Here is a 25,174-nt window from a genome sequence, read left to right as displayed (position 1 = left end):
TCTGCTTGGAGGCCTGTGCTCTGTGTGTGTGTGTGTGTGTGTGTGTGTGTGTGTGGGTGTATGTGTGCATTTTTAGGGGTTGAATTGTATTAGGGGGGGTGAGGAATGGATAGATCCCACCCCCTCTACCTCAGTCCCCCCAGGCTTATGGAGCTGGCAATGAAAGGATGCCATGGCTGAGGGCAAGGCTGACTCTGCTCTCTTCCCCTCCTCTTCCCATCGCCCAAGGCCACCCCACATGACCCTGTATATGTGTGTGTGTGAGTCTGACTTGTTTTTACACTGCACTCAAGTGTCCTTGGCTATATATTTTGGTGTATGCATGGTTATGTGTATGCATGCACAAATATTTTCCTGAATCTCAAACGCTGTAATGAGCGTACGCTGGCTTGCACTTAAGTATCAGTAAGTGTGTGTGTCGGCACTTCCTTGTGCCCCTTCCTTCCTCAGCTGTTAGAAATGTTTAAGTTTTGCAGGGTGGCCATGGCAGCCGGTACCCCTGATTGGAATGGAAAATGACCCGGAGCCTTGAGCTGTGCAGTTCAGACCTGGCACACACGCACACAGAGGAGGCGTGTCGGTTAGCGAAGAGGGTGGAGAAATGAAGAAAAGAGCCTTTAAGCTGTCACCGCCCGGCCCCGTGACCGTAATCACTGATGGCGCCCTCTCAATACTACCCACCACGTTAGTAAGCGCGGCTAGTCCGCCTCAACTTGCGAGCGCACACAGATTCGCCCTCACACACACCGACTCATTTGCAGAGGAAAGAGTGCAGGAGCTGAAAGACCAGCTCAGGTTTTGAGTGTTTTTAGCTGTTTTTCTTCGGGAAAAGTTGCCACACGACTGCGTCTTTAATTTCTCTTTGGATTTTAGCGCATATCTTGGATGCACACGTAAACCCACACATATGCTTAATGCACTGGATCCCGTGGTCCCTGTAGATCATAATGTGAACGAGTGTTTGTGGAGCAGAAAGATGTCATTTGCTCAGTGGCACAAGAAACACACAGTCCCCTCGGACCGCCGCAGTCAGTCGTGGTTTGTCTCTGTCTGTTTGTCTATCTCTGTCGTAGATACACACTTGGGCCTCTTCACTGTCGACACGGTAAAGAAATAAAGAAAGTTCATTGTGCTGCTTCACTTATTTCCCCGCGGGTCCTGAACTGGCAACTGTGAGGAGCTGAGCACTCGTGCTATTAGAGGTGAGGCTGTGTTTGGAGCACCTCAGCTTCACTCGGGCGTGTTGATGTTTCAACTGCAGGTTTCTCCAGGCTGTAGTTCAAGGACTTCCCTCGCTGGGAATTTTTGACTAGAGTCTTCTTTCTCCTCTCTTCCTGCCTGTCTCTTGCTACCATCCACCCCCCCACCTCCTCACATACACACAAACACACACATGCACACTCACACACCTTTCTTTCTGTGTTTTTCGGGTGCTTGCCAGGGATTAAGTCTGGAGCTCTATCCAACAGTCTCCTCACTGCTCCTCTCTGTGCTCCAAGAAGAGGGTGAGACCCCTTTTCAGATAAACCCTGTGTGTGTGTTTTCTACAGACGAGGGTCAGAGAGGATCAAAAGAGGGAGGATGACGATTTTGAGATTTGTTACCACAGGTTTTCTTGCCTGCTACTTGTGCCCAGCACAATTTTTAATGTACAAACACACGTCTTGCCCTTTTTGCTCCCCCTTTTTAAAACGGCAACAGCATTCACTGAGCATGAAGGCCACTGGGAACTAGCTTCTGTGAAAAGGAGAGAGCAGAGGCCAAGGCACATTAAACTATTTTTATTTATTTTGCTGTCCTCTCTCACCTACAAGGTTCAGCCGGAGTGTAATGCTGTATATTTATTTGTAAGGACTACATGAAGAGGTGGGCACTAAATTTGTAGGTGTTGAAACCATGCTCTTTCCTGCCGCAAACAAAGCTGAGTTTCAAGGTTTAATTCATTGCTTTTGTTCGTTTCCAGGCTGCTTGAAAAGAAAAGAAAAAAGCATGGTCACAGGCCAAGATGGTTTTGTTTTGCTGGCCATGAAGATCGTTCTCTGTCTCAGTGCTCCAGCCGTGAACTTAAACTGTCATACACTTCACAACAGCAAAATGTTACTACTCTTATTTTATTTTATTTTACAGCTTCAATTAAAACATTCAACAACAGCTCAGGAAGGAATTCAATGGTATATTGAAAAAAAGAAGTTGGTAAAAAAAATCGCAAGCAAGAGAAGACGTACTTAGTTGAAATTCATTAACAAGAGGGCAACAATAGGTGGTGTATGAACTCCGGTGGAGCGGGTCATATAGTGAAAATGAAGTGTAAATGAAGACATTCAACAGCAGTTAAGTGTGTTCCCTAAAGCATTCTTTCAATGACAAACTAAAGCCTGCAGCGTTTGTAGCATGTTTTAATTGTTGCGTTATTTGAGAACACCTCTAGCTCACCTCTAGATTGTCAAATCCTCTAAAGAAAAGAGTTTTGGAGCAGCACAAGAGCAGAGACTGAAAGCCATCATTCATTCATTTTAACAGCAAGAACAGAAAGTGAATTTGAAGTTGTTAAATATAACTTTGCCAGCACAGTGTTAAATGTAAAGGCTTCATACTGTAGAACACAGAGAGCTGTCTTTGTTTGAAGGTGCACTCAAATGTGACATTCTTGCTTCCAGGGATGTTAGTTTTATGAGTTTGCATCAATTAGCAATTGTTCAAAATCTTGTTTACTCATTTAAGGTTAAGGGCTTTATATGTTTTTGAATTTACCAAAACTCCATCAGTTTTGATTTGGTTTTTCACATTGTAGTACATCCCTAAAAGACTTTTTAGAGAACGCGATTTTTCTTCACTATGAACTGCGTCCAGTGTATCCCAGACAACAAAAACCATTCACCCAAATTACATTAAAAATATTTTCTCAGTTACTCAGTGTTTCTACCTACAGGCCGTGGAAAAATGGTCTTCATGAAAACAGTTTTTTTTGGAATTGTGATGCACAGGAACATTGTATTTGTTAAGAGGTGTTGCTGCTACATTTTGGGGGGTAATTTATTTTAATTTTCATGATCATCAGAAGATGTATTTGGTGATCTTCTGATCTTAGATCCAGTGTCAGCATCTTCACACTTTGCAGAAAATGCTTCCTTGACTGTACAATTAATTTTTTCTCAAGCACCGCATGTACTTTGTATTTACTACTAATTAGCAAATGCTATCATGCTAACACACTAAACTAACATCGTGAAAATGGTACATTTTAACCGCTAGACATCAGCATGTTAACAGTGTGAGCATATTATCCTGGATTTAACTGTCGTAGCACATTAACATGTCTGCAAAGTGTTAGTTTTGTTACCTCACCTTGTGTGATATCGGCTGCATAATTCACATGTCTGCATGTCTTACTTTTGCACCTTCCACATTGTACCGTGCATGAAGAAAAGAGCCTTTCAAGTACAGAGTAATGCAAACACGAAGCTTCATTCACCGTGAAAATAAAGCACAGAGACTTTTATTTGTATTAAATTATTCTACCAATCAGAGCTTTGCAGACACTGAATTCTAAAATCACAGCGGTGTTTATGCATTTATTTATTTTTTTGTGAGCCTTTATCTTCCTCTGTGTTCACCTTGGCTTTTTTTAGGCACCTTTGAGTCTACTTCTGTCAAATTAACTTCCAAATAGTTCGAGCAACCAAATGAGGCCCTGCGCATGCTAATGGCATCACAAGAAACACTTTATTTGTTTGTACTTAATGATTTAGTGCAGGAGATATTATTAGAGCTCAGGGTTGATGGCAGTGACTAGCCCTTTCTGATTCAAGAGACCGGCTAAGGGTTCATTTAGGGCTCCTCTCTGATTATTTAAGATGCTAATTGCCCACCGCTGATCAGCATCCAGTAAATCAGAGTAAATCGGATGCCCCTTCTCCCTGCAAGTGCTGTAGTGGCATGGGATTACACAGAGCTAGCAGTTGGTGTCCATGCCTTCATCTCACCTTATCTGCCCCACCTCCTCCAAAAGGCTATGATCCAACCTTTTTGCAGACCCCTGGAAGAGCAGCTATTTTAGAGATCCCAAAAAAAACAAAAAAAAAAACAAAAAAAAAAAAAACAGAGCAAGCTGTGTTTGAGTGAAGAGCCCAGTAATCAGAGACAACCTGTTAAAATCAAGCTCACCTGTGACTCAAAATAATGACTGTTTATAATGAATTTAAAAGGGAAATGAAGCAGGCAATGTAGTGCTGCTGCCCCTCCATTGATATTGATATACAAAAAAAGATTTTCACTGGACTGCTTCAACTGATCTAACCTCCACAGGTTTTCCCATCTGTGTGTGTTTTTTTTTTGTTTTTTTTTTTTAAAAACACTCTAAATATCAAGGTGGAAAAACATCACTGCGCGTTCAGACACTGTTGCTAAAGCAGAGAGGGATTTTAGCATACTCGCATGTCTGGCTCTTTTTTCCTGCTTGTGATGACTCTCCGCTGGCTGCTTTGGTGCTTCACTTGGTTGGCCTTGTTGTTTTTGCTGTGGTTTCTAGTCGCTAGCTAGCAGCTCCCTGTGGATATGTGATGCCGTGCCCCTGGCTGCAGTTCACACACTCACCCTGCCTCTCTTTTTCAGGCAGCGAGGGGGAAAGACGGAGTGAGAGAGAGAGAGAGAGAGAGAGAGAGAGAGAGGATGTTTACCATGCTGTGGAGCTGCCTGCTTCCCAGCTTGTCTGCCTCAGCCTCAGCCTCAGCCTCAGACCAGAGACAGAGGAGACATAGGGGGAGGGAGCACTGCATCTTTCTTTCCTTCCCTCCCTCCCTTTTTTTGCGCCAATTTTCCCTTCCTCCACTCTCGCCTTTATATTTCTTGTCTTCGCCTGCCCTCTAAAGGCCAAAGGGCTTTGCGCTCTGTATGTAAATGCGTGTGTGTGTGTGTGTGTGTGTGTGTGTGTGTGTGTTTGTGTGTAGCAGCCAGACTGCATCTGGCTGGTGCATCAGGCAGTGGCTTTTGCTCAGCATGTGAATTCCCTCCCTCTGCTGTAGCTTCAGAGCTTAGGTCTTAGTGGGGTATTTTCACATTCATGCGCACACACACACACCCACACACACACACACACACACACACACACACTCTCTCTCTCTCTCTCTCACACACACACACACACACAAAGGATGGTGTAATTACCCTATGCTCTCATGTAATCCCCCAGGTGTTGTATTTATCTCCACTGCAGCATATCTGACACCCAGCGCCAATACCTGGATTCACTTCAGTCACAGTCCCTGCACCAAAACCATTCCCCAGGCTGTAGTCTCCTAACACCGTGTGCGCGTATATATGTGTGTTACATTATAAACGGCGTGCAATGCTATTTTCATGTCTTCTGTTATGTTCAGATTTGCAATTTAGCACTGGATATGACCACTGACATCTATATTAAGTGCAGTTGAGTTGTGCGGTTGAACATTAGAGTGCGCTTCAGTGTTTTCAGTGATGGATAATAAGGATTCTCTTGTTCAGCAGTTGAAACGTGCAAGTCAAAGGGGAAAAGAAAGGTCTGGAATAGCGAAAGACATGAGCTGATGCTTAATGGAAATAAAACAGAGAAAGTCAGAGAGGTAAATACGCAAACTGCAGAGAGAACACGCCAGTGCTCACCGTTAGCTTACAGGCAGACAGATCTACAATCAAACACACAGCCATACAGTCAGCGTTGCAGGCTTTCAGGCAAGCCGAGCCCAGGGCCGTGCTACAAGGGCCCTCTCCTCCCCACACCAGTGTCATCCCTCTGATTGGAGTCTGTCTGTCAGCCGAGTTTGACACGATGACGGCAAGGGAGCATCGGAAAGCCGTGCTTTTTGTTCTTACATTTCTTTATTTCGCCCCGGTGATGCGCAGCACTGAGCTGTTTTTGAGACGTGACAGAAAGTGAGATTGGACTAAAAGCACTGGAGCAGATTGCTGTTATTTTATTTTGGGTAGAGTTTTGTTTCAGGCAGTTTTACAGTCATTTTTGATTTTCACAAGAGCAGAGTAAAAGGCAACGTTTTTTTTTTCTGTGGGTCAGTGATTCTAAAACACTACTTACTAAGATTTCTATTGTCTGACAATACAGCTTTATCTGAGTTGTACGTGCCACTTTGTGTGGATATTATTCCTATTTCTGTTTTAATCGTTTACATGTCTTTGCAATAAGCCATTTTCCCACAAGTTTTGCCTTATTTTTGTATTTCATGCAGATTTTTGAGCATTTGTAAGTGGAATTTAGATTTTGCCCTTTCGTGTTCATTTTAATGTTCTTTATACTCAATGGCAGTTTAAATGTCCCTGTATTGTGCCGGCTTAAAAAAAAGTACTGCTGCATTCATTTTAGATGAAAGGAGAAGTATTAAGTGGGAGTGGGAGAAGTAAACCTTGTCCTTCCTTTTTCCTTTTCTCCACTTCAGGTTGAAAACACTCCACAGAGTGCTTGAGTTCATGGCACAGACTTACAGGCCCCTTGCAGAGCTTTATCCAGCACCAGTTCTCTCAAAGGAAGGCACAGAACGGATAAAAAAAACCAACCTTAGACTTTGAAAGCCATCCCATCTTTCTTAGCGCTCGTCCAGAAGGGACAAGGATGAATCCATTTTTCTGCAGACGTGCTAGTTGTTGCTTGTGGCCATGTTTCTGTATGGAGTACTATATAGCTGTGTATTTTTTTTTTCATATTTATATAAAAGAAATCCACTTTCTGTTGGACCTGAAACTTTCTACAATGTGTCATGCCAGGGTTGGCTTCACACATTGCAGCCACTCCTACTGGATGAGCGTAATAGTGAGGACAGCTTGTTATAGAAACCTGGTGATTATGACCTGCTGTGAACAAGCTCTTTCCCTCTCTTTCTCTCTCTCTCTTCCATCCACCACGTTGCTCCGTCTCCCTCTCCCTCCCCACCATCTTTCTCTTGTGGCCACTTTGATCAAATCTGTGCTCTTACGTCCTTGACTGCTGCCCCTGACGCCTGACCCCTGCATTTGAAATTTCCCCGCTTATGTAAAAGTTTATGTAGATTAATGCCACAATTTATGCAGATTGAGTTTTTGCCACTCAGACTTGAAGCACTAAAAGGTAGATGAGCGCTGACCTCCCCCGCTAACAGCTACGTGAGCTCTCACCGATTATCTCATAACCGCTACACACAGTGTTAGTTCTGCAGCAGACACAGAGATGGAGAGCAATTTCAGAATTCATAACGTTGCATTTTTAAACTTTTTTTTTTTTTTTAAACACATTTAAAACAGGGCTGTCTTTTTGTCAGAGTGGCATCTGGGAGACTTGGTAAGTGTGGTTTGTGTCATGATGCAATGCACACACAGGATTGTCCCTCCTTTAAAACATCATGCTTCCTGCAGCCCCACGGTGTCTGTCAAACAGAAACAACTGCCAGCAGTGGTATCAAGCAGCTTTGCAGCTGTCTGTGTGTCATGCCAAGCCTCCACAGAGCCGTAAACTCGCTCACAAGTGGCAGCAGCATTGCCGAGGTTGAACAGTCAAGTGCCATCAAGAGCAGTTTGCCATAGAAATGGGTCTATCTGAAAGCAAACAAAGGGCTCACACTTGACTCGACCCGCTCCATGTAGGCTAAATGCACATGGGCCTGTCTGACACTGGAAAATGGCTTTCAGCCTGAACAGAGAAGCAGAAGAGTAGAGAGAGGAGACGGTAAATGTCACCATTATAACTTTGCTGGCTTTGTAAGAAAAGAGGAGAGAGAAAAAAGTGTCACATTCAGCTATGACTGTCATGTTCAGTTTGTATGTAGTGATGTGGGGCTGAAAGGGTAAAGTAAAGGTTGCTGGAGTTGTTTTGATTGTAAAGAACTGCATTAAAACTACAAGTCTAGATGGAGTATTTGTCGCACACTCATCAATGGATTAATGTATTAAGTTTGCTTTTACAAATCGCCCCCACAAACCTTTTCTTTCTCTGTGAAGCACAGACTTCTAAAGGTGCCATTTGCTGATGCCACAGTGGAGCTGTGTGGCGAGTTATTCGCCGCCAGTCGCTGATGAGAGAAATTAGCTCACTTACAGCGCAGTTTCAAAAAAAGCGGGAACGGCAGAGTCTCCCATCAGGTCACTAACCCGCTGCACCTTTTACACAAACACAAAGTGACCCACCAGTCACCGAGTTAAGACAAGGTGTCAGCTGAAGTTAGTGCTGAAGTGAGCTAAAAGCCCCGGCTGGCACCGAGGTCCAGTGGGAAAACAGCTGTTCATTTAAAACTCTCCACTTCAAACAGCGTGTGTGTGTGGAGGAGAGTTTTTCTAAGCGTGTGTGTGCATGTGGACTGTATAGCATACTGTTTGTGTGCGTGTGTACCATTTATATCTGTTGCTGTGTCCTGCCGTTGACCCGTGTCGTGTCTCTTCCGCCTTATTTCATAATGATGCAGCAGCCTTAGCTAGCTTGGCTGCATGTCAGTTTCGTCTGTTATGATGTTATCACTAATGCTTCAGCTGGCTGTTTACATTACACTCATTAACCTCCAAGTCTCAGGCCAATCTGCCACTTTAAAATATTTAAAATCTCATCATTTACTCCTGCACTGTAGCTTGCACTGTATATTTCAGGCGGATGGTACCTCATTTAATCCCCATTTAAAGTTTAACACCTAATGTTCTCTCTGCTAATTTCCACTCAAGCATTTTCAGATGATGCCAAATGGAAAAATGGCATCTCTGATTGCTTTAAGTCAGTTTTCTGTCTTTGTGCAGCATTTCTGATGTGTTTGGCCTGATCAAAACAATATTTGAGGGGACTTTTGAGAATGCAATGACAGATTCTGTTGTACAAATTAAATAATACACTCCTGTCAGGAATGTCAAAAGTATTGCTTCCTCCTGCTGCAGTATTTTGATTCTTGCAAACACCTTTTTTATGTGCAATAATATGTTTGTGGAATTGCAAGCTGTTGTGCGGCACCTGCAAGCACATGCACGTAGCAGCTTTCATTAGTCTGTTGTAACAAAGAGTGAAGGTTGGGTGATCTGATTATGCGTACCTCTGTCTCCACCAGGCTCAGTTCTCCTCCGGCAGACTGATAATGACGGTCGGGTTCCACTGGATCTGGTCCCTGCACCAAGTCAGAGGGAGGAGCTCTTGCACAGCGCGCAGGTCGGAGACTCGACCCTGAAAAACACAGTGACCGAGGTCTCGAATCTTCCCCTCCTGGAGGCTGGATCCTCTCTGCTGGCCCACCTCATTTTCTCCTACCAGCAGGAGAGGGGCTTGCCTGGTCACACGCAACCCGGCGACAAGCCTCGCAGCCTGGTCTGCAAGATGGTCAGAGCCCTGGAGACGCATTCCTTCCAAAAAGTGACTTTGGGCTGGACGGACCAGCGGGCAGTGAGGATGGTGGAAGACGTGGAGACGCTGTTGGAGCTCGGCCAGGGGAAGCACCAGGGGCAGGTGTCTCAAGCTGTGAGAGAGTGTAGAGGAGAGAACACGCAGTTCCTGATGGAAATACTGGAGGATCTCAGGTCTCGAGGAGAAGCACTAGTAGCCGACTTGTGACAACACACACAGATAAAGACGAGAATACACAACCTATATTTGAATGTTAACAAAATGGAAAATGCGTCACTGTTACATGGTCATAGTTCACTAAGGCCTTAAAATATCTAAATAGGCATCCAACACCTTTTCCTCCTTGGATGTAAAATATTGTAGAAGTTGGATGTATATTAATTTCTCCAAAGATACCGCTTTATACTCTCTTGATACTGACATGGTTCAGTTATATTTTGATACTTTATTTTGGTTCAAAATGTTTTGCACTTGGCGAGTATTTTTGAGATGTACAAGTATGTTTATGTTGAACATTCTTAGTTTTTCACAGCAGACTGTCACTACCTCACATTTTGCTTTTCTATAGCAACTTCACTTATAGTTGTCTTTTTTTGTTGATTTTTTATGATGACTATTTAAGACAAAATAAATGAAAATACATTAGTTAAAATTAGCACTCCCTGCTATGGTGTCAAGAAATCCAGGTTGCATTGAATCCACGGTGATCTAATATTCTATAAAAAGTAAGTCAGCAGAAAACGGGTATGGCAGTGTAATGCTGAATGAAGCTCTGACAGATGAGTTCCTTTATGTGGTGGCCACGGAGAAAAAGAAAGCAGTTCCCAAGTAATCCTGTCCTGAAATGCTGATGTGCACTCCGGGTCTCAGCTGCAGAGTCAAGAGTGAGGAATGAGCCACTTCACGAAGCTGAACATGAACGAAGAGAGCGGCTTAGGCCAACATGTTGGCAGTGGACGAGTGGGCAGTGGAGCAAAGGATGCGAGTAGAGAGAGATCTGAACCTGAAATGGAAGTGTAGTTGGTGTCTAAGACTGAGATGAATTTCCTTTTATTCCATTTATTTACCGGCGTTGCCTTAAAAATGATGCAGAAAAGATCCAGACATTCTGAAGATGATAAAAAATATTTAATCTCTTTTTTTTCCAAAATAAGTAACATACATCAGATGCATTTCATTATTCAAATCGGAGATATACATCGTATTTTCTTTTGCCCTTCTTGACCCAACCCAGTCTCATCTCCTACAGCGTTCCTGTCCGGAAATGTCATTGGTCAGAACTGGGCACATGAAGATGATGTCACAGGCAGGCAACATTGCAGGCGGAAAAGACAGATCTTAGAAAATGAGGCAGGCATACACCTACTTTACAATATCATCACCAGACCATCAACAGGCATACTGTATAAAATACGACCATAAATTAGTAAGTAGTTAGCTATGTACAGTATAATTTAAAAAATAAATAGTTTCATTTAACCTTGGTGCAAATAAAAGTGCTTTTTTTTATCCCTTTACAACTGTCATTCTGATACATTCTGTTTGTATGAGTTATTTTCTCTGCATCATACAAAATAAAAACACTTTGGTTTGCTTTAAAACAGCCAAAACCAAATAAATGACAAAAAAGAGAGACAGTATTTGGATGCAGTACCACACAATAGTCACCACAATTTGCTGTAAAATGACTACATATAGTAGTAGACACATACATATCAGGTATTCAAGCAGTCCCTTTAGGCGTTATAAAAAGCCATCCCTCACGAGTCGCCAAGTGCGTTCGTTGAGGAGGCTGTAATCAGTTTGCGACGCTGCTCTTGGGGAAAGTCTGTTATTGTCTTTCAAGTGGATTCCTCAAAAACAACAAAGCTAAATCAGCGGCCCTGACAGATCCGAGCCTGTTGATATTTAAGCATGGAGATGGATGGGCGGTGAGGGAGGGAGCAGGAGAGGATAGAGGTGATGGGCGAGCAGACAGACGAGGCGAGAGGATGACAAAGATGGCAGAAGAGCACTCTGGTTGCGATGGCGAGGGGGGTTTAGAGTGATAGAGACAGGCAGAGAGACAGACAAAGGGGGGAAAGGGGAACCAAAAGAAGTAGAGCGGAGGGTGGTGGAGGCAGGGATCAATAGGATGAGAGGAGACCTCCTCAAATGTAGCCTTTGCTGTGATCTTTCAAGAGATGCTCAGAGAGAAGCCCAGGAGACCGTCCCTTCAGACAGGGTCGCAACCCCGCTCACTGACGAATGAGGGAACCGCAGAGAGAGCAAACGGAGGGAAAGCATGATGGGAAGAACGATCTGAAATAGCATAAAAACGCACACACTCACATTCATTCCTCTGTCCCTGGCATCTCAGGCCTAAGTCCCCTCGGAGCCTCGTCTTGTCACACAGTGGCTTGCTGCTCATCTAGCATCTCAGCAAACTCTACACCAAATAACAGCTGGCTCTTCTGCTGCACCACACACACACACACACACACACACTGACTGAATCCCAGCATCAGTCTACAGCTGGAGGGGAGAGACAACTGTAACACACACCGACGCTGAGAAAAGCAACATGTCTTTGATTGCATAAACGCGTATACGCAAACACTCTTACACAGTTCACATATACGAGCCTCTGTCTCTGGAAAGACTGATCAAAGTTGAGCTGTGGGCACAGGAGGTGGGGCAGATGGAGAGGGCGGCCAGCCTGGGGCACAGCATCACAGAGAGCATGTTTGTGTTTGTGTGTCAGCTTTATGTGTGAGTGTGCCTGAGAGGGAGAGAATGTTCCTGCTCAAATACAATGTTAGGTTTTCATCTGTGAGCAAGTAGGTACCGTATGTGTATGCGAGATCTCTTGTATTCACGTGAGAGGACGGGATTTTTTTTGTGTGTGTGCGTGTGTCTGCATACATACACATGCAGAAATGTGTGTGTGTGTGTGTGTGTGTGCGGCCGCCAAGGCAAACACACACAGGGAGATGAGAGGAAAGGAGACCAGCCTTTCAAACAAGATTAGGACTGTGGCTGCCTAAAGGCCTGCCTGCCTGACGACACTCTGCATAGACTGGGTGACATCTATATTAACACCACGACAGCAGGCCCAGTCTGCTGCGCCTCCTGACAGAGAGAGGAGGTGTTTCCTTGACTGACTGGGGATTTTGACATGATTTTAAGAGGTTAAACAAGACTACGGCTAAATTATCTGCTCATTTAGTAGTGAAAAAGATTTAGGGTGTAGCAGCCACTGTCTACTACTCAACAGTGTTCATCTCTTCTTTTTTTTCCTATGGGTACTATTTATTGAAAATGATGTAATTACAATCTATTTTTAAGAAGCAGAGACTGACTGTTCTTTAAGCTGATACTACTGTGGCTTGATTTTTTTTCCTTCGATTTGGAAAAAATAGCAAATTTGGCCATTGTAATAAAGCACAGACAGATACCAACACAAGCCTTCAGCCTGTTGGTCCAGATTTGTGTTTGTGTAGAAGGACATATCTGGAGGCTACCACCATAATTGCTAATCAACTTGGCTGGCTGAGTTAAGTGGAGACAATCCAAATTACTGCCAGTGAACATAACATCATTACCACATCCAAGATTGGAAGAAAACAAAAGATACTTCAGTACAAAATCAATTAGAAAATATAAACATATTACCAAAATCATTTAATAAAAACATGAGCTAAAAAAAAATAATAATCTATTGCAGAGAGATAATGCAGGATGATAGCATAAGGCTTGTATTTTTGATTCACATGAATGCACCCAAACATGTCATTTTTTGAAGTTAGAATAAATGTTAAACTCATTTTACTAATTGTGTGACACTTGCGGCAAGCAACTACACAGAGTCCTCGGCGCTGTCAGAAGGATGGAGACAAGAAATGAGGAGAGCGGCTCACACGGCTGATATAAAGGTCATTCCATCCATCCTTCCTGCTCGCCTTTAAAATCAAAAGCATAGTGGTTATGATATTAATTCAAGAGGCTTCTTGTACTCATACAAAAAAAATGACACTTCAGGAAACTGTACTGTACATCCTAAGCAATTAAAGACAGAAAAGAAGTTTAAGAGAATGAAATAGGAAATAAAAAATGGAAGGATAGTTGAGCAGAGCTGCTCCAGAGCCGTCCTCCTCTGCTCCTCAGTGTCCAGTAATAGACCAAGAGAAGAAAAGTGGAGAAGAGAGAAGTTGGTGGGCGGACACAGTCATCTACCCGGGGTTGTTTTTCTTCCTTTTATTTGGACTGGGATTGGGATCCAGTTTCAGCTCTCGGTACTGCACCTGTTAAAACACACAGAAACACACACGCACACACACCACCCGGTCAGGTGGAAAGAGCAAAGGATGCTTGAATAGCACAGAGACCCTCCAGAGGCTCCAGTCCAGCTGTGTGGAACAGTGGCCTCGGGGAAGGGATTACACACTGATTACAGCGCATACATACACACAGATGCAGTCAACACTCACATGCGCACACACACAAACACAATACACATACACCGTTCAAAGCGCCAAATATACTCGTGCTCACTCACAGACGCACACAAGCGTACGTGTACACGCATACTTCCACAGATGTGCAACGGTGGCCTAAGGGAAGGGATCACACAAACAAACAAAGAACAGGGCAAGGGCTCATGGGAAAGCTTGGAGAGACAACAGTCATCTCAGCGTAGCAAGATGGCGAGCAGAGAAAGGGCAGAAAGATGGGGAGGAGACAGAAGGTAGGAAAAAAATGCACCGTAACCCTTTCAGAACCGAAGCTACAGTTACTACAGTACTAACGCATTACTTGTTACATGTAGCCTGATGCATACTGTCTATATCTCAGGGGCTTAATATAACTTATTACTGAGTTAGAGACAAATTCATTAGCTTTAAGTTCATGTGCTGTTAAAAAGAGTCAGTTCTTGAAGTACTGTGAATAATTTCATTCTCTGAAAAAAAAACAAAACTCAAAAGTGGGGTATGTGAATCTAATCAAATACATTTGTTGTTTCCTGTTGTGCTAGCTGTTCATTCTGTGTGTGCTGAAAAAAAATCTAGTGTTCATACACAAACCTGACTCAGGTGAAATATTTTACCTGAAGTTCAGGAGAAGAACTGCACCTCAAACAGTCCCGTTCCTATCGTATATCTGTAAATGCCTACCTGCCCTGAGCACTGTTTTTGTTGGCCATGTCGGATCCACAGAACACCATATCCCTCGCCAATCCTTAGACCGCTGTTATCAATACATCTAATCATCTGAAACCATGCGTACACCCACTGGACGAGGACCTCTCCAGTCGATCCTCTTTATGCCATCTATGTAAACCCACAAATCACAGACACCAATAAAGTCCATGCCCAAGTCTGATGACAGATCCCACCAAACTCCACAAGCAGCACTGAGAAACCATTAGGCAGCCAAACTCTCCACCGTCCAATAATCCGGTCAGTCAATTCTCTCCATTTAATTCTATGACGACTTCAAACTGTGTGGCCTTTCCCTCCTAATAACTTTTAAAGGTCCTCTTGAGGAACAACCATAGAGGTTGTTTGCTCAAAAATAATTCTCCTCTCCTTGGACTGGTTCACCTCAACACTGTATTCCAAGCCATCTATCAACCAAGGCTCCTGTTAGGTCTCCTGGCAATAACCCCCATTCAATATCTATGAATGGACTGTAATTGTTCTGCAGGGCGTCTCCAAAGCAAGACAGCTAAGTAGGTCCTCAACCCTTTATCTCCTATCTTCCTATCCCCAAAACAGTCATTTCTGGCACAGGGATGCCAGTTTTGTCCCACTTCTGTCCTTACTGCAACAATCCGCAATACAAGTTCTGCCTTAATCTTAATCCCTTATGAAAGCATACATGGACACCACAGACATGTAGTTGTTATCATACAACTTTCCAATCCACTTGGAGGATGAATTAATCTACTGCACAGTTTTCAGACACGTGCAGTAGATAAGCATTCATCACGCCGATCCCGCCAAACCCTTATATACTCGCAAATCATAATACTGACTTTGTTTCTGGCCAATCATGGCTTCAATACGTCCTTGTATACTTCACTGGCCATAGTTGATGAAGGATACAACTTTTGAGTCAGGTATGTGATGAGACAAGTGGAAAAACATTAGAAAAAATCCGAAGCATGTAGGAAGGATGTAAATGTGAGCGCATAGTTGTGACAAAAATGTTCCCAAATGCAACACCACTAAATTCTGGCACTGGGATGCCAGTTTCTCTCACCTCCATCCCCCACTTCAACAGTATTCTGCTCTTACTTGTGCAACCAAGATGCCAGATCCTCTCACCTCTATCCCCCACTTCAACAATGCTCTGCTCTTTTTTCTGCCAACAGCAATCCAGTTTCTCTCACCACTATCCCCCATTTCAACAATCTCCCGCTCTTCTTTCTGGCACTGAGATGCCAGTTTCTCTCCCTGACATCATTTCTTGATTGGAAGCAGTGACCTCCTGGAGTTTTGTTGTCACTTTGAGTTTGCCAGGCAATGAGCAGATATTTCAGGAAGTAAGTGCCCTCAGCCAAAAAATAATCCTGCACATAATCCATGTAATGATGACAGTTAATCATTTTAACACTTAGTTTTTTTTTCCTAATAATAAATAAACAAGATATAGTGTGTTCGTGTGTGCATTGTGGAAATGCTGGTAGGTAGATTTCACCAATCAGCCTTTGGCTTAACCTATGCAAGCTGTTTCCATGTTTACAGTCTTTGTGCTAAGCTAGGCTGAGTGAATAATTACTAGACTTTAACTTAATATTTATATAATAATATTTATATATCATATGAGAGTAGTATCAATCTCCTATTTCTCATGACAAAAGAGGGAATAAGCAACAGAGGCATCGAACTTTAATGCTAAAATTTACCATAACATTAATTTTCTTATCTCTATTTCTCTATCACTATTTCATCACTGTAAACCTAACAGAAGCATTTTTGTTGCACATTGCTTGAATTCGTCTCTTCATAAGATGTTCAGCATTATCACTGATGGAGTGTCACCGATGTCTCCCAATAGGAACTGATTCCCACTTGACGTGACACTTTGCAAAGATGGTGAGCAGATCTTAGAAAGAAACTGTTCTTACCTGTGAGTGATGGACACTCAGAACGCAACAGCATCACAGTGGCTGAGCATAAACAACCAGAGACTGTCATTGGCAGTCTCTCACTTTCAAATGTACACACACATGGATGCACACACAAATACAGTTGCTAGCCTAGACAGATTCAAGACACTGACAAGCAGTAGCCACTGAATCAGAATACTAATGGAGAAAAAAAAATAGACTTAACAGTCACAGCACCAAAGAGCCAGTATCGTCTGTGGAATCCCTCCTAAGTTGACGTACTATAGGCTACTCTGCCTGTCTGACTGACTGACACTCTCTGTGATTCTCCAGGCAGACAACAAACTGACATCAATATGGTTTCTCTGTTCTGCCTCATGGTGGGTCTGTCTACTGTGGACGGGAACAGCAGCATCTCTCAGCACTGGCTGGGAACAAGCCTTTATCATAAATCTTCTACTGGTTCCCACTGTCGCTTCAATGACGCCTTCCAGTCATCTGCTTGCAATGCACAAATCTGAGATGCAAAAGAGACATGTTCGTGTTCAAAAATGAAGACCCATTCATACACAAATGAATACCAGCAAAGGGAATGTGTACACATCTCCCACATCACATAGAAATACTGAACCTTGTCACCTTTATATCATTAAAATCCCATAACAGTCTACACACTTTACAATACAGTACTCCTCCTCCTCTGTCTCATAGTGGTGGTCACCAGCACTGTTCCCTCTAAGCAGTGCGTGTGCACAATTGCGCACTGCTGACACGGTCTCCGCGCACATAAAATGTGCGCTGCGCAAAAAAAAAAAAAAAAATCCAACCTAAATTGTAAATAAAATAAACACGTAACAATTCATTCTGTGCTATTTTTCAATGTGAGTCAGTGAGTGACCGGTGACTGGCTGCTGCAGCCAATGATGCGATTCACATACGTATTTACCATAGACTGTATATATAATGGTATTTACGCAGCTAATCAATGTCAGGCGTCCTTATGTGCAGCCACCATTGTTCTCATAGATATGAATGAGTAGATAGGACACGCCCCTTTGAGCTGCGCGCTATGGCGAGGCTAAGCTAGTGGGGGCAAAGTTTCAGTGCATTCTGTTGATGTAGACAGCATGGAAACAGCGGCCCAGGGCCAGAACAAGCAGAGTAGCATCGTATGTCTCTTAGAAAACATCATAGTATAGCCTTTGCTATGAAAAAACGCCTTCATATACATCGTATATTGTACAAATAACAAGTCAAAGGAAAGAGACATACATTGTAGAATTGTAGTAATTGTGGGCTGACTGATTTACTGATTATCAGTATTTTATTTTTTACTAATTTACGGTAATAAATACATTTAAAAATGGCGCTACTTTTGCTCTGAACCTTTATCTACCTGTGGTCGCTCTGTCTTCTGAAGGATTTGATTGGTTATACGTCACGAATAAAACTCCTTTAACTTAACATCTGTAAACAACACAAAAACGTATCAACAAAGTTTTCTGGTAGAGTTTGTGTTCTTCTAAGTTTAGCTCCAAGATTTTAAATACTTTCATTTACTGCAAATGAATATCTACTCCAAATGTCTCACTAATAATCATTATCAGCCTTAAAAACCCACAAAACACCCCTCTATACTCGACCACACTTAGTACAGTCCGGTTCCCCCTTCTATAAATCTGCTTGGAATCGTCCACTTCCTGTTTGTCAAAGTGGCCTTCTACCTGGACAGGTTTTGTTGGAGCTCATGCAGCAAACATTTTGGGTAACTGCACTTTAATATGGATGGATGACACTGAATTAGAGTCTGTTTTAATGAGACTGAGTTAAGATGTGTAGCTCTGTCATTAAATAGGAAATTATTTCTCAGAATTCACAGAGAAAAGTCTGAAATGTTTGCTAGGTTAGCGTCCCACATGTTCTTTGGCTCAGCTAAAGCTAACTCTCTCCAACTTCTGGATCTCTTGAGTTGCTTGTTGTTAAAATATCTTGCTAGAGGTGCTGAAGCTCAGAAACTCTGAGATGTTTGTTCAAAATCAGCTCATTCTCAAGTCTGATCTGAATTGTCCTCTTTAGTTTGAACTTTCCCTAAACTTAGGAGTTAATGACAGAGCAGCACATCCAGACTCAGTCTCATTTATGTAGAGATTAAACTTCAGTGTCATTCATTGATGTTAAAGTGCAGTTTTTCAAATGTTTGTTGCACATGCTCCCGACCAAACCAGTCCAGGTGGAAGATGATGTGAAGAGAAAGCTCCAGAGGATGAATATCACACATTTACATTGGAAATAAATGTCCTTTAATTAGACATTGTCATGCAAAAGTTGGATTTCCCTTTAATGATGTTCAAATCTTTGTTGAGTGCTTTGTTGATGTTGGTTTCTAAATGTTTTCTGACACTCGGCCCCAAAGATTAAAACCTTTTACGGCTCACAAGCTGCAACAATTCACACATTATCAACTATCTTTCTGACTAAACTAAGATAAAAAGTGAAAAACTGCCTGATTCCTGCATCATGAATGTAAATCTTTTTGGTTTTTATGACAGTAAACTGAATATATTTGGGTTTGACATTTTATAAACCAAAACAAGAAATGAATTAGTGGAGAAAACAATCAACAGATTAATGGACAAAGAAAATGTGTTTTCCAACATCTATGGCTAAATTACTCCAACATTACAAGATATATACAATTTTAATTCAATTTTATTTATATAACACCAATTACAGGTCAAATTGTCTCAAGACGCTTTATTTTTATATTTTTTTGTCATATTTAAAATATGACAAAGTAAGAAATTTAAACCTCTTGACTAATCCAATTTATTATTTGGTTTTTAAGAGACTAATGGACAATTAAATTAAGTTTCTCCACTAAAACTAATAAACATGAGGTCAAATAGAAGGAAGAGTTTTAAATACTGCAGTCCCACGACGACAAGAATAAAGTTTGTCAACAAAAACTAAATCTGCTGGTGGATTCCATTAAAGTCCTAATAAATGATAATAAAGTGTGATACTAAAGATTTGTGGTGCTAAAAATGTCCAAGTAAAGATATGAAGTTGAACAACTGGATGGAGGTTGATAAAAGTTGACCTCCATTCATTTCTCTGGAACCGACTCCATGGATTTTATGGATGGTGGTTAAAGACCTGCTCTTCTAGTGGTCTTCCTTCTAGTCGCTGTAAAAAGTCAGTCCGTCCTGGCCGACTTCAGCACCTCTTCATGACAACTTGTTCTGCCTCGGACCTCGTGGAAACTCCAGAAACTCGGGAAAACCTGTCAAGACTCGATGAACTCGTGGAGACTCGAAGAACTCGTGGCGACTCGAAGAACTCGTGGGGCGGGGGAAGGTGTGGTGGGTGGTGGGGGAGTAGAGGGGGGAGGCCGCCACCCACCTCCCCGCCTACTCTCCGCCCTGACTCCACCCAGACTCCGCCTTGGCTCCGCCCATGTGGTCACTTCAGGAACTACGATGCCAAAGGGACGACGAATTTATTTCTTTTCATCTGATCTGTAGCTCAGTGAGTTAAGGATTTGCCTGTGGAGCTGCAGGTCGCAGGTTCAAGACCAGACACTTCTTAAATTTTTATCAAAATCCTGACAAAGACAAAGAAAGAAAACTGCCACTGGCGGGTCTTGAACCTGCGATCTTCCACTTGGTAGTCTGTCTTCTAACCCCCTGAGCTATTCGCTCAGATACTAATTCTTCTTTTTTTTGCGCATTTATCATCTATTTTTTGTCGTTTTCGAGTTTTTTTTTAACTCGAGTCTCGACTCGACCATTTTTCTCAGGAGGTTGGACTTCGGCCTTTGTTCTGGAGGGTGGAACCCTCAGTTCCAAGACTTTCCAAAGCCTCCACACCTCCCGAGTCCTCAGGACCTGAGCTTTCACACAGTCTGAGGGCTGAAATTTTCTAAGTCCCACAGTAGTTTTCTGTTAGATTGAACCTTCAGACAGTCTGAGGGCTGACATTTTCTAAGTCCCACAGTAGTTCTCTGTTAGATTGAACTTTCAGACAGTCCAAGGACTGATATCTTCTAAGTTCCTGAGTAGTTCTCTGTTAGTTTGAACCTTTCGACAGTCTGAGGACTGAAAACCTTAAAGTTCTTGAGTAGTTCTCTGTTAGTTTGAACCTTCAGACAGTCTGAGGACTGAAATATTCTAAATTCCTGAGTAGTTCTCTGTTAGTTTGAACCTTTTGACAGTCTGAAGACTGAAATCTTTAAAGTTTCTCATCACTTCTCTGTTAGTTTGAACCTTCGGACAGTCTGAGGACTGAAGTTTTAAAAGTTTCTCAGTACTTCTCAGTTAGTTTGAACTTTCTGGTTAACAGAAGCCTTAAAACTTGTGACCATGAGTCTTGATTTCACATTTAGACCATCCATCTGAGTTCTTCTCAGACCTTCACCTGTGGGTTTTTTAGAAATCCTCAACAAACTTTGATTCTATTCACTGAAGAGTAAAGTTTGTGAAGATCAGAAGGTAACATTAGTTTGATCAATGCCTTCAAATACTAGTAGACTTTATCTGGAAAGCAGTTTTCTTAAATGAGTTCTTAGTAAATCTGTCCACAATCAAACCAAGAACATAGAAAGAGGAAATGTTTGAAGAAACAACTTGATGTTTTCATTTCAGACTAGAAAACACTTTAAGATCTTTATCTGTTATCTATTTTGATCGTTTTGTTGTCTCTTCTGTTTAATTTGATCTTCTAAAGTCTAACTGGTGTCTTTTCAAATGTTTTGTCTTTAGTTTGATTCTTCTTAAATGTTTAGTTTTGCTCTTTTCTCACCTTTTTTTCTTTTCTAGTGTCTGATTTGATTTCGAAATGTTTTGTCTTTTTAATGTTTGTTTTTTTCAAATGTTTTATCGGCTTGTTTGAGTTTGTTTTTTTCTTTCCCAATATTTAATGTTTCGATTAAATCTTTAAGGTTTTTCTTTTTAAATGTTTTACCACCTTTTAATGTTTAATTTTCTTTTTAAATGCTTCATTGTATTTTCTGTTTAATTCCTATTTGAAGTTTTATTGTCTTTAAGATGTAATTTTCTAATTAAACATTTTGTCTGTTTAATAGAGTTAAACATTAAATACAATGAAATTATATTAAACAGACAAAATATTGAATTAGATAATTCAACAAGTTACAATACATGTCATTATGAAATTAAACAAAATTTTTAAAATACAAATATTAAAAATTACAGATAAAATATTTTCCATAATTAAACATTTAAAAAATATAATTAAACAAGAAGAATATTAAATATTTTTAAAAATGCAAAACATTTAATTAGATTATTAAACCTTTAAAAAGACAAAACATTTAATTAAAAAATTAAATGTTTAATTAGAAAATTACATCTTAAATTTCTTAAATCTTTTTAATAACAAAACTTTTTAAAAGTTTTATTGTATTATTTTTTTTCCTTTGATTTAATTGCTTTTTGTTATGTAGTTTATTTCTTTAATCTTCTTTTTCTGTCAAGGTTTTAACCCCAACCTTAAAAATGAAATAAGCTCTTAAATCACAACGAAAATAATTCTGTTGTCACAATCATGAGTTAGTCAATTATTCAGTTTATCAATTCAACTTTATTTGTTTAGCACCTTTCACACAGATGACAAAACTAAACAAGCAAAGAGAAAAAACTATGCTAAAACTATGATTAAAACTCAAAAACAATTAAAAAAAAAAAAAAAAAAAAAAGATTCAACATGGCAATAAAATATGTTGTGTCCAGGGGATGGAGGGAGTTTATTGAAGTCTTCTTGGGCTCACATGGGAAATCATTTAAAATATAAACTTGATATTCAGTCTAAGGAAACTGCAGAGTGACAGAAGAACCAACAATATCTCCTGTTTTCTCCTTTAATGAGTCGACTCTTCTTGTGCTTTCAGACCAAAGAACTACAGACTCTTCACAACCTGCTCAAACTCTTGGTATAGGACCTCACCACACGGGTCAAGAAGGTTTCTGTCTCATTTCTACTCTGAAGCTCACCTTCTCCTGCTCAAACTACTGACAAATGTTTCTGCTGCTCTAAAGTCTGGTCTCGAGAACTTCCTAAAAACTCTCAAAGTCTCTTCTGCTGCAGGTTGCTTTGTAGAACTGTTGCAGAAAACCTCCGTAAACCACATGGAGGGGCCTCAAGATAGTCGTCCAAATGAAACCATACAAAAACCAAACTAGCACAACCCAAACACTAAAGTCTCCTGCAGCCTACCAGAGAACCTCTGAGAACAGAGAATCAGGACAGGAACTCTTACCTTCTGGACAACCAACGTTGGTTCACAAACAAGAATACAGAATGTGTCTGACCAACAACCTCTCAAGACTCACTACAGCCAAGATAAAGACACAACTCAGCTGCACCAAATCCACTAATCACTGCACACATTAGCACCATGTGCTAACTGTGGCTAAAGAACCTCATTTACCAAGACAACTATCCAGTACAAAGCCCTAAAACACACCAAGAAACACATTAAAGACAATTTTACTGCTGGAAGCTGCAAGCCAACGCCTAAAGAACAAACTGAAGCAACGGAGCCAAACCCATTTCACTGGTGAAGGAAGCAGAGGAAATGTTTGTCTGCAGCTAAATAAAGCAGGAAGACACTGAGCTGCTCAGGTGTTCCTGATAACACCAAGCAGCCACCTGGACAGCCAATAGGAACACAGCTTATGGAAGTCCAGAGGGCTGGGTTAGTGAAGGAAATTTAATTTAAAGTTGAAGCAGAAAGTTAATAAAGAAAGTTGAAAACCACCTTCTGATACCTGAAATCTCTGAGTTTTCACACAAAGAACACCTGAACATGTCAAAATGGTTCCATAGTAGAACCATCATTGTAAAAACGTCATAGTATGGTGTGTTGCTCAAAAAACATTACGACCCAGCTGTCAGGGGACAAACATGTAAGAAACATGAGAACAGAGAGAAGCCAACCAGTAGGTCACAGTTTATCATCATCTAATCATCTCCTGAAGTCCATATGGTGAGAGACATCAGTATCTGGTTGTTAATTTACCAGAGGATGCTTATAATCATGCTGATGTGGTCTGTACTCTACAGTATTTTAGAGACTCAATAAATGCCTAAGTTGTTTTTTTAAAATGCTTTTTAGTTTTTAATAAACATTTAACAGCCTACATGTAATCAATAAATGGCCTTTGCCTATCTTAAGAAAAATTCACTCAGAACTCTGATATGTTAACAGTACTAAATAAATCAATAAATACATGCATACACAAAAATAAGTTAATACATTAACTGTCTTAAGATAAGATTTAGATTTTTAAAAAAGTTGTTTATGTTTTTGCAGAATCCAGTATTGCTCACTGGTTGGTCATTACATTTTGTTAGTTTGATTTCACTGTTTAAAATGATGCCACCTCTTTTCAGACAGAACCTGTGACAATAAAACAATACAAAATTTTTAGTTCCGTGTTAATAAAGCACTTAAAGCTTTAAGTATGGCTAAATGCTTTTTTCAAAATTAAATATATCACTCCTTAGGTGGTAGTGGCCCCAAGTTCAGTAAAGTTGGAAAGATATTCACAGATTCGGACTTCCAGCATCAATAACTCATTAGATATAGGTTGTCAAAACATAAACGGTGCCTCTTTCCCATTGTTGCAAGGCAGACAATGTGCTACAAGCCCAGTTTTATCAAAAGTAGCTGTCTTTCAAGCTACAGGAATAACATTGGTGTCTATGGAGTGAACAGGGTCCGTCTGCAATTTGCAAAACCGCTGCAACAGTAAAGAGAGACAAATATTCAATAACTTCACTCTTATACATTGTAGTGTCACTAAAATCACTGCAGCCTTCAACTGGCTCCTGTTGACAAAGTGTTTTAACAGAAATGTAAATGCTGTAATTTGATTCTTTTAATGAACCATGTAACTTGAATGGATGTGATGCTGGTGTGACCACAGTGAACACGTCTGATGTTGCTCACAGTGGTCCAAGGGATGCTCAGGGAGTTTGTGTGTTTGCTCAGACTCATGAAAAATTACAGGGAACATTGGTCACCAGTGTCCTGTTAAGGTACTTAGAGTGGTTAGACCAGTATGTGTTGCTGTCTTCGCCTCACTAGGCAGCCAAACTGCACTGAGTCTGAACTGGATTCTTATCATTGTCCACAAGGCAAACTAACATCCTCCTAAACATCTGCACAAATACAACCTGTTTGTGTCCAGTGAGGAAGAAAAGAAAGAGAAGGAGATGATCTGAAATGTAATGATGGAGCAATTCAGGTGGAGAAAAAAAGAGGAAAGAATTATGGGAAACAAGACAAAGAATGGACAAAAATAGACAAAAAGATCAAGGGAGCAAGGGCAGAGAGCAGGACAAACCAACAAAGGAACCAGGAGAGAAAACAATGAGAATGAAGGAGAGACTGGGTGAGACAGAGGGGGATCTGTGGACACTCGGGTGATGACAGATACTGTTCTCATGTGGGTGTGGATCCTTTTATAGCCCTGCCAACTAAAGCAGACAACGCAACAAAAACCCAGGGGATGGAGAGGGCTTTATATGGCCCCATCTGTGTGTACGTGGTTGTACATGCATGCAAGTGCAGTAGTAGTTTTGTCAGGGGACCATGACGGTCCTGGCAGAGTGCCCACATTGACTGTGATCAATGACAGTGGGGCATCCTTGGATGAACAAGTGAGTGAATGGCTGAATGATTTAATTCATTCATGACAGAAGAAATGACAGCACATCTGTAGTGT

The 25,174-nt window shown here is 41.3% G+C and overlaps 2 protein-coding genes across 8 annotated transcripts in view; one reads left to right on the top strand and one right to left on the bottom strand.

The window, feature by feature from the left end:
• slf1 (SMC5-SMC6 complex localization factor 1) overlaps positions 1-9,986 on the top strand; it is a 32,910-nt gene extending 22,924 nt beyond the window's left edge. For both annotated transcript variants that reach the window (XM_023273716.3, XM_035949711.2), the window contains exon 18: positions 9,042-9,986. In XM_023273716.3, the coding sequence (XP_023129484.1) occupies positions 9,042-9,538 (497 nt within the window). In that variant the 3' untranslated portion in view covers positions 9,539-9,986. The remainder of the gene's footprint in view (positions 1-9,041) is intronic.
• Positions 9,987-12,613: 2,627 nt separating this feature from the next.
• The window catches only part of mctp1a (multiple C2 domains, transmembrane 1a), a 150,775-nt gene continuing 138,214 nt past the window's right edge, over positions 12,614-25,174 (bottom strand). For all 6 annotated transcript variants that reach the window (XM_023273717.3, XM_023273719.3, XM_023273718.3 and 3 more), the window contains one exon: positions 12,614-13,614. In XM_023273717.3, the coding sequence (XP_023129485.1) occupies positions 13,543-13,614 (72 nt within the window). In that variant the 3' untranslated portion in view covers positions 12,614-13,542. The remainder of the gene's footprint in view (positions 13,615-25,174) is intronic.

This window comes from Amphiprion ocellaris, chromosome 6, assembly GCF_022539595.1.
Source record: "Amphiprion ocellaris isolate individual 3 ecotype Okinawa chromosome 6, ASM2253959v1, whole genome shotgun sequence".
Lineage (NCBI taxonomy): Eukaryota > Metazoa > Chordata > Actinopteri > Pomacentridae > Amphiprion > Amphiprion ocellaris.
This window is presented reverse-complemented; position numbering and strand designations above follow the sequence as displayed.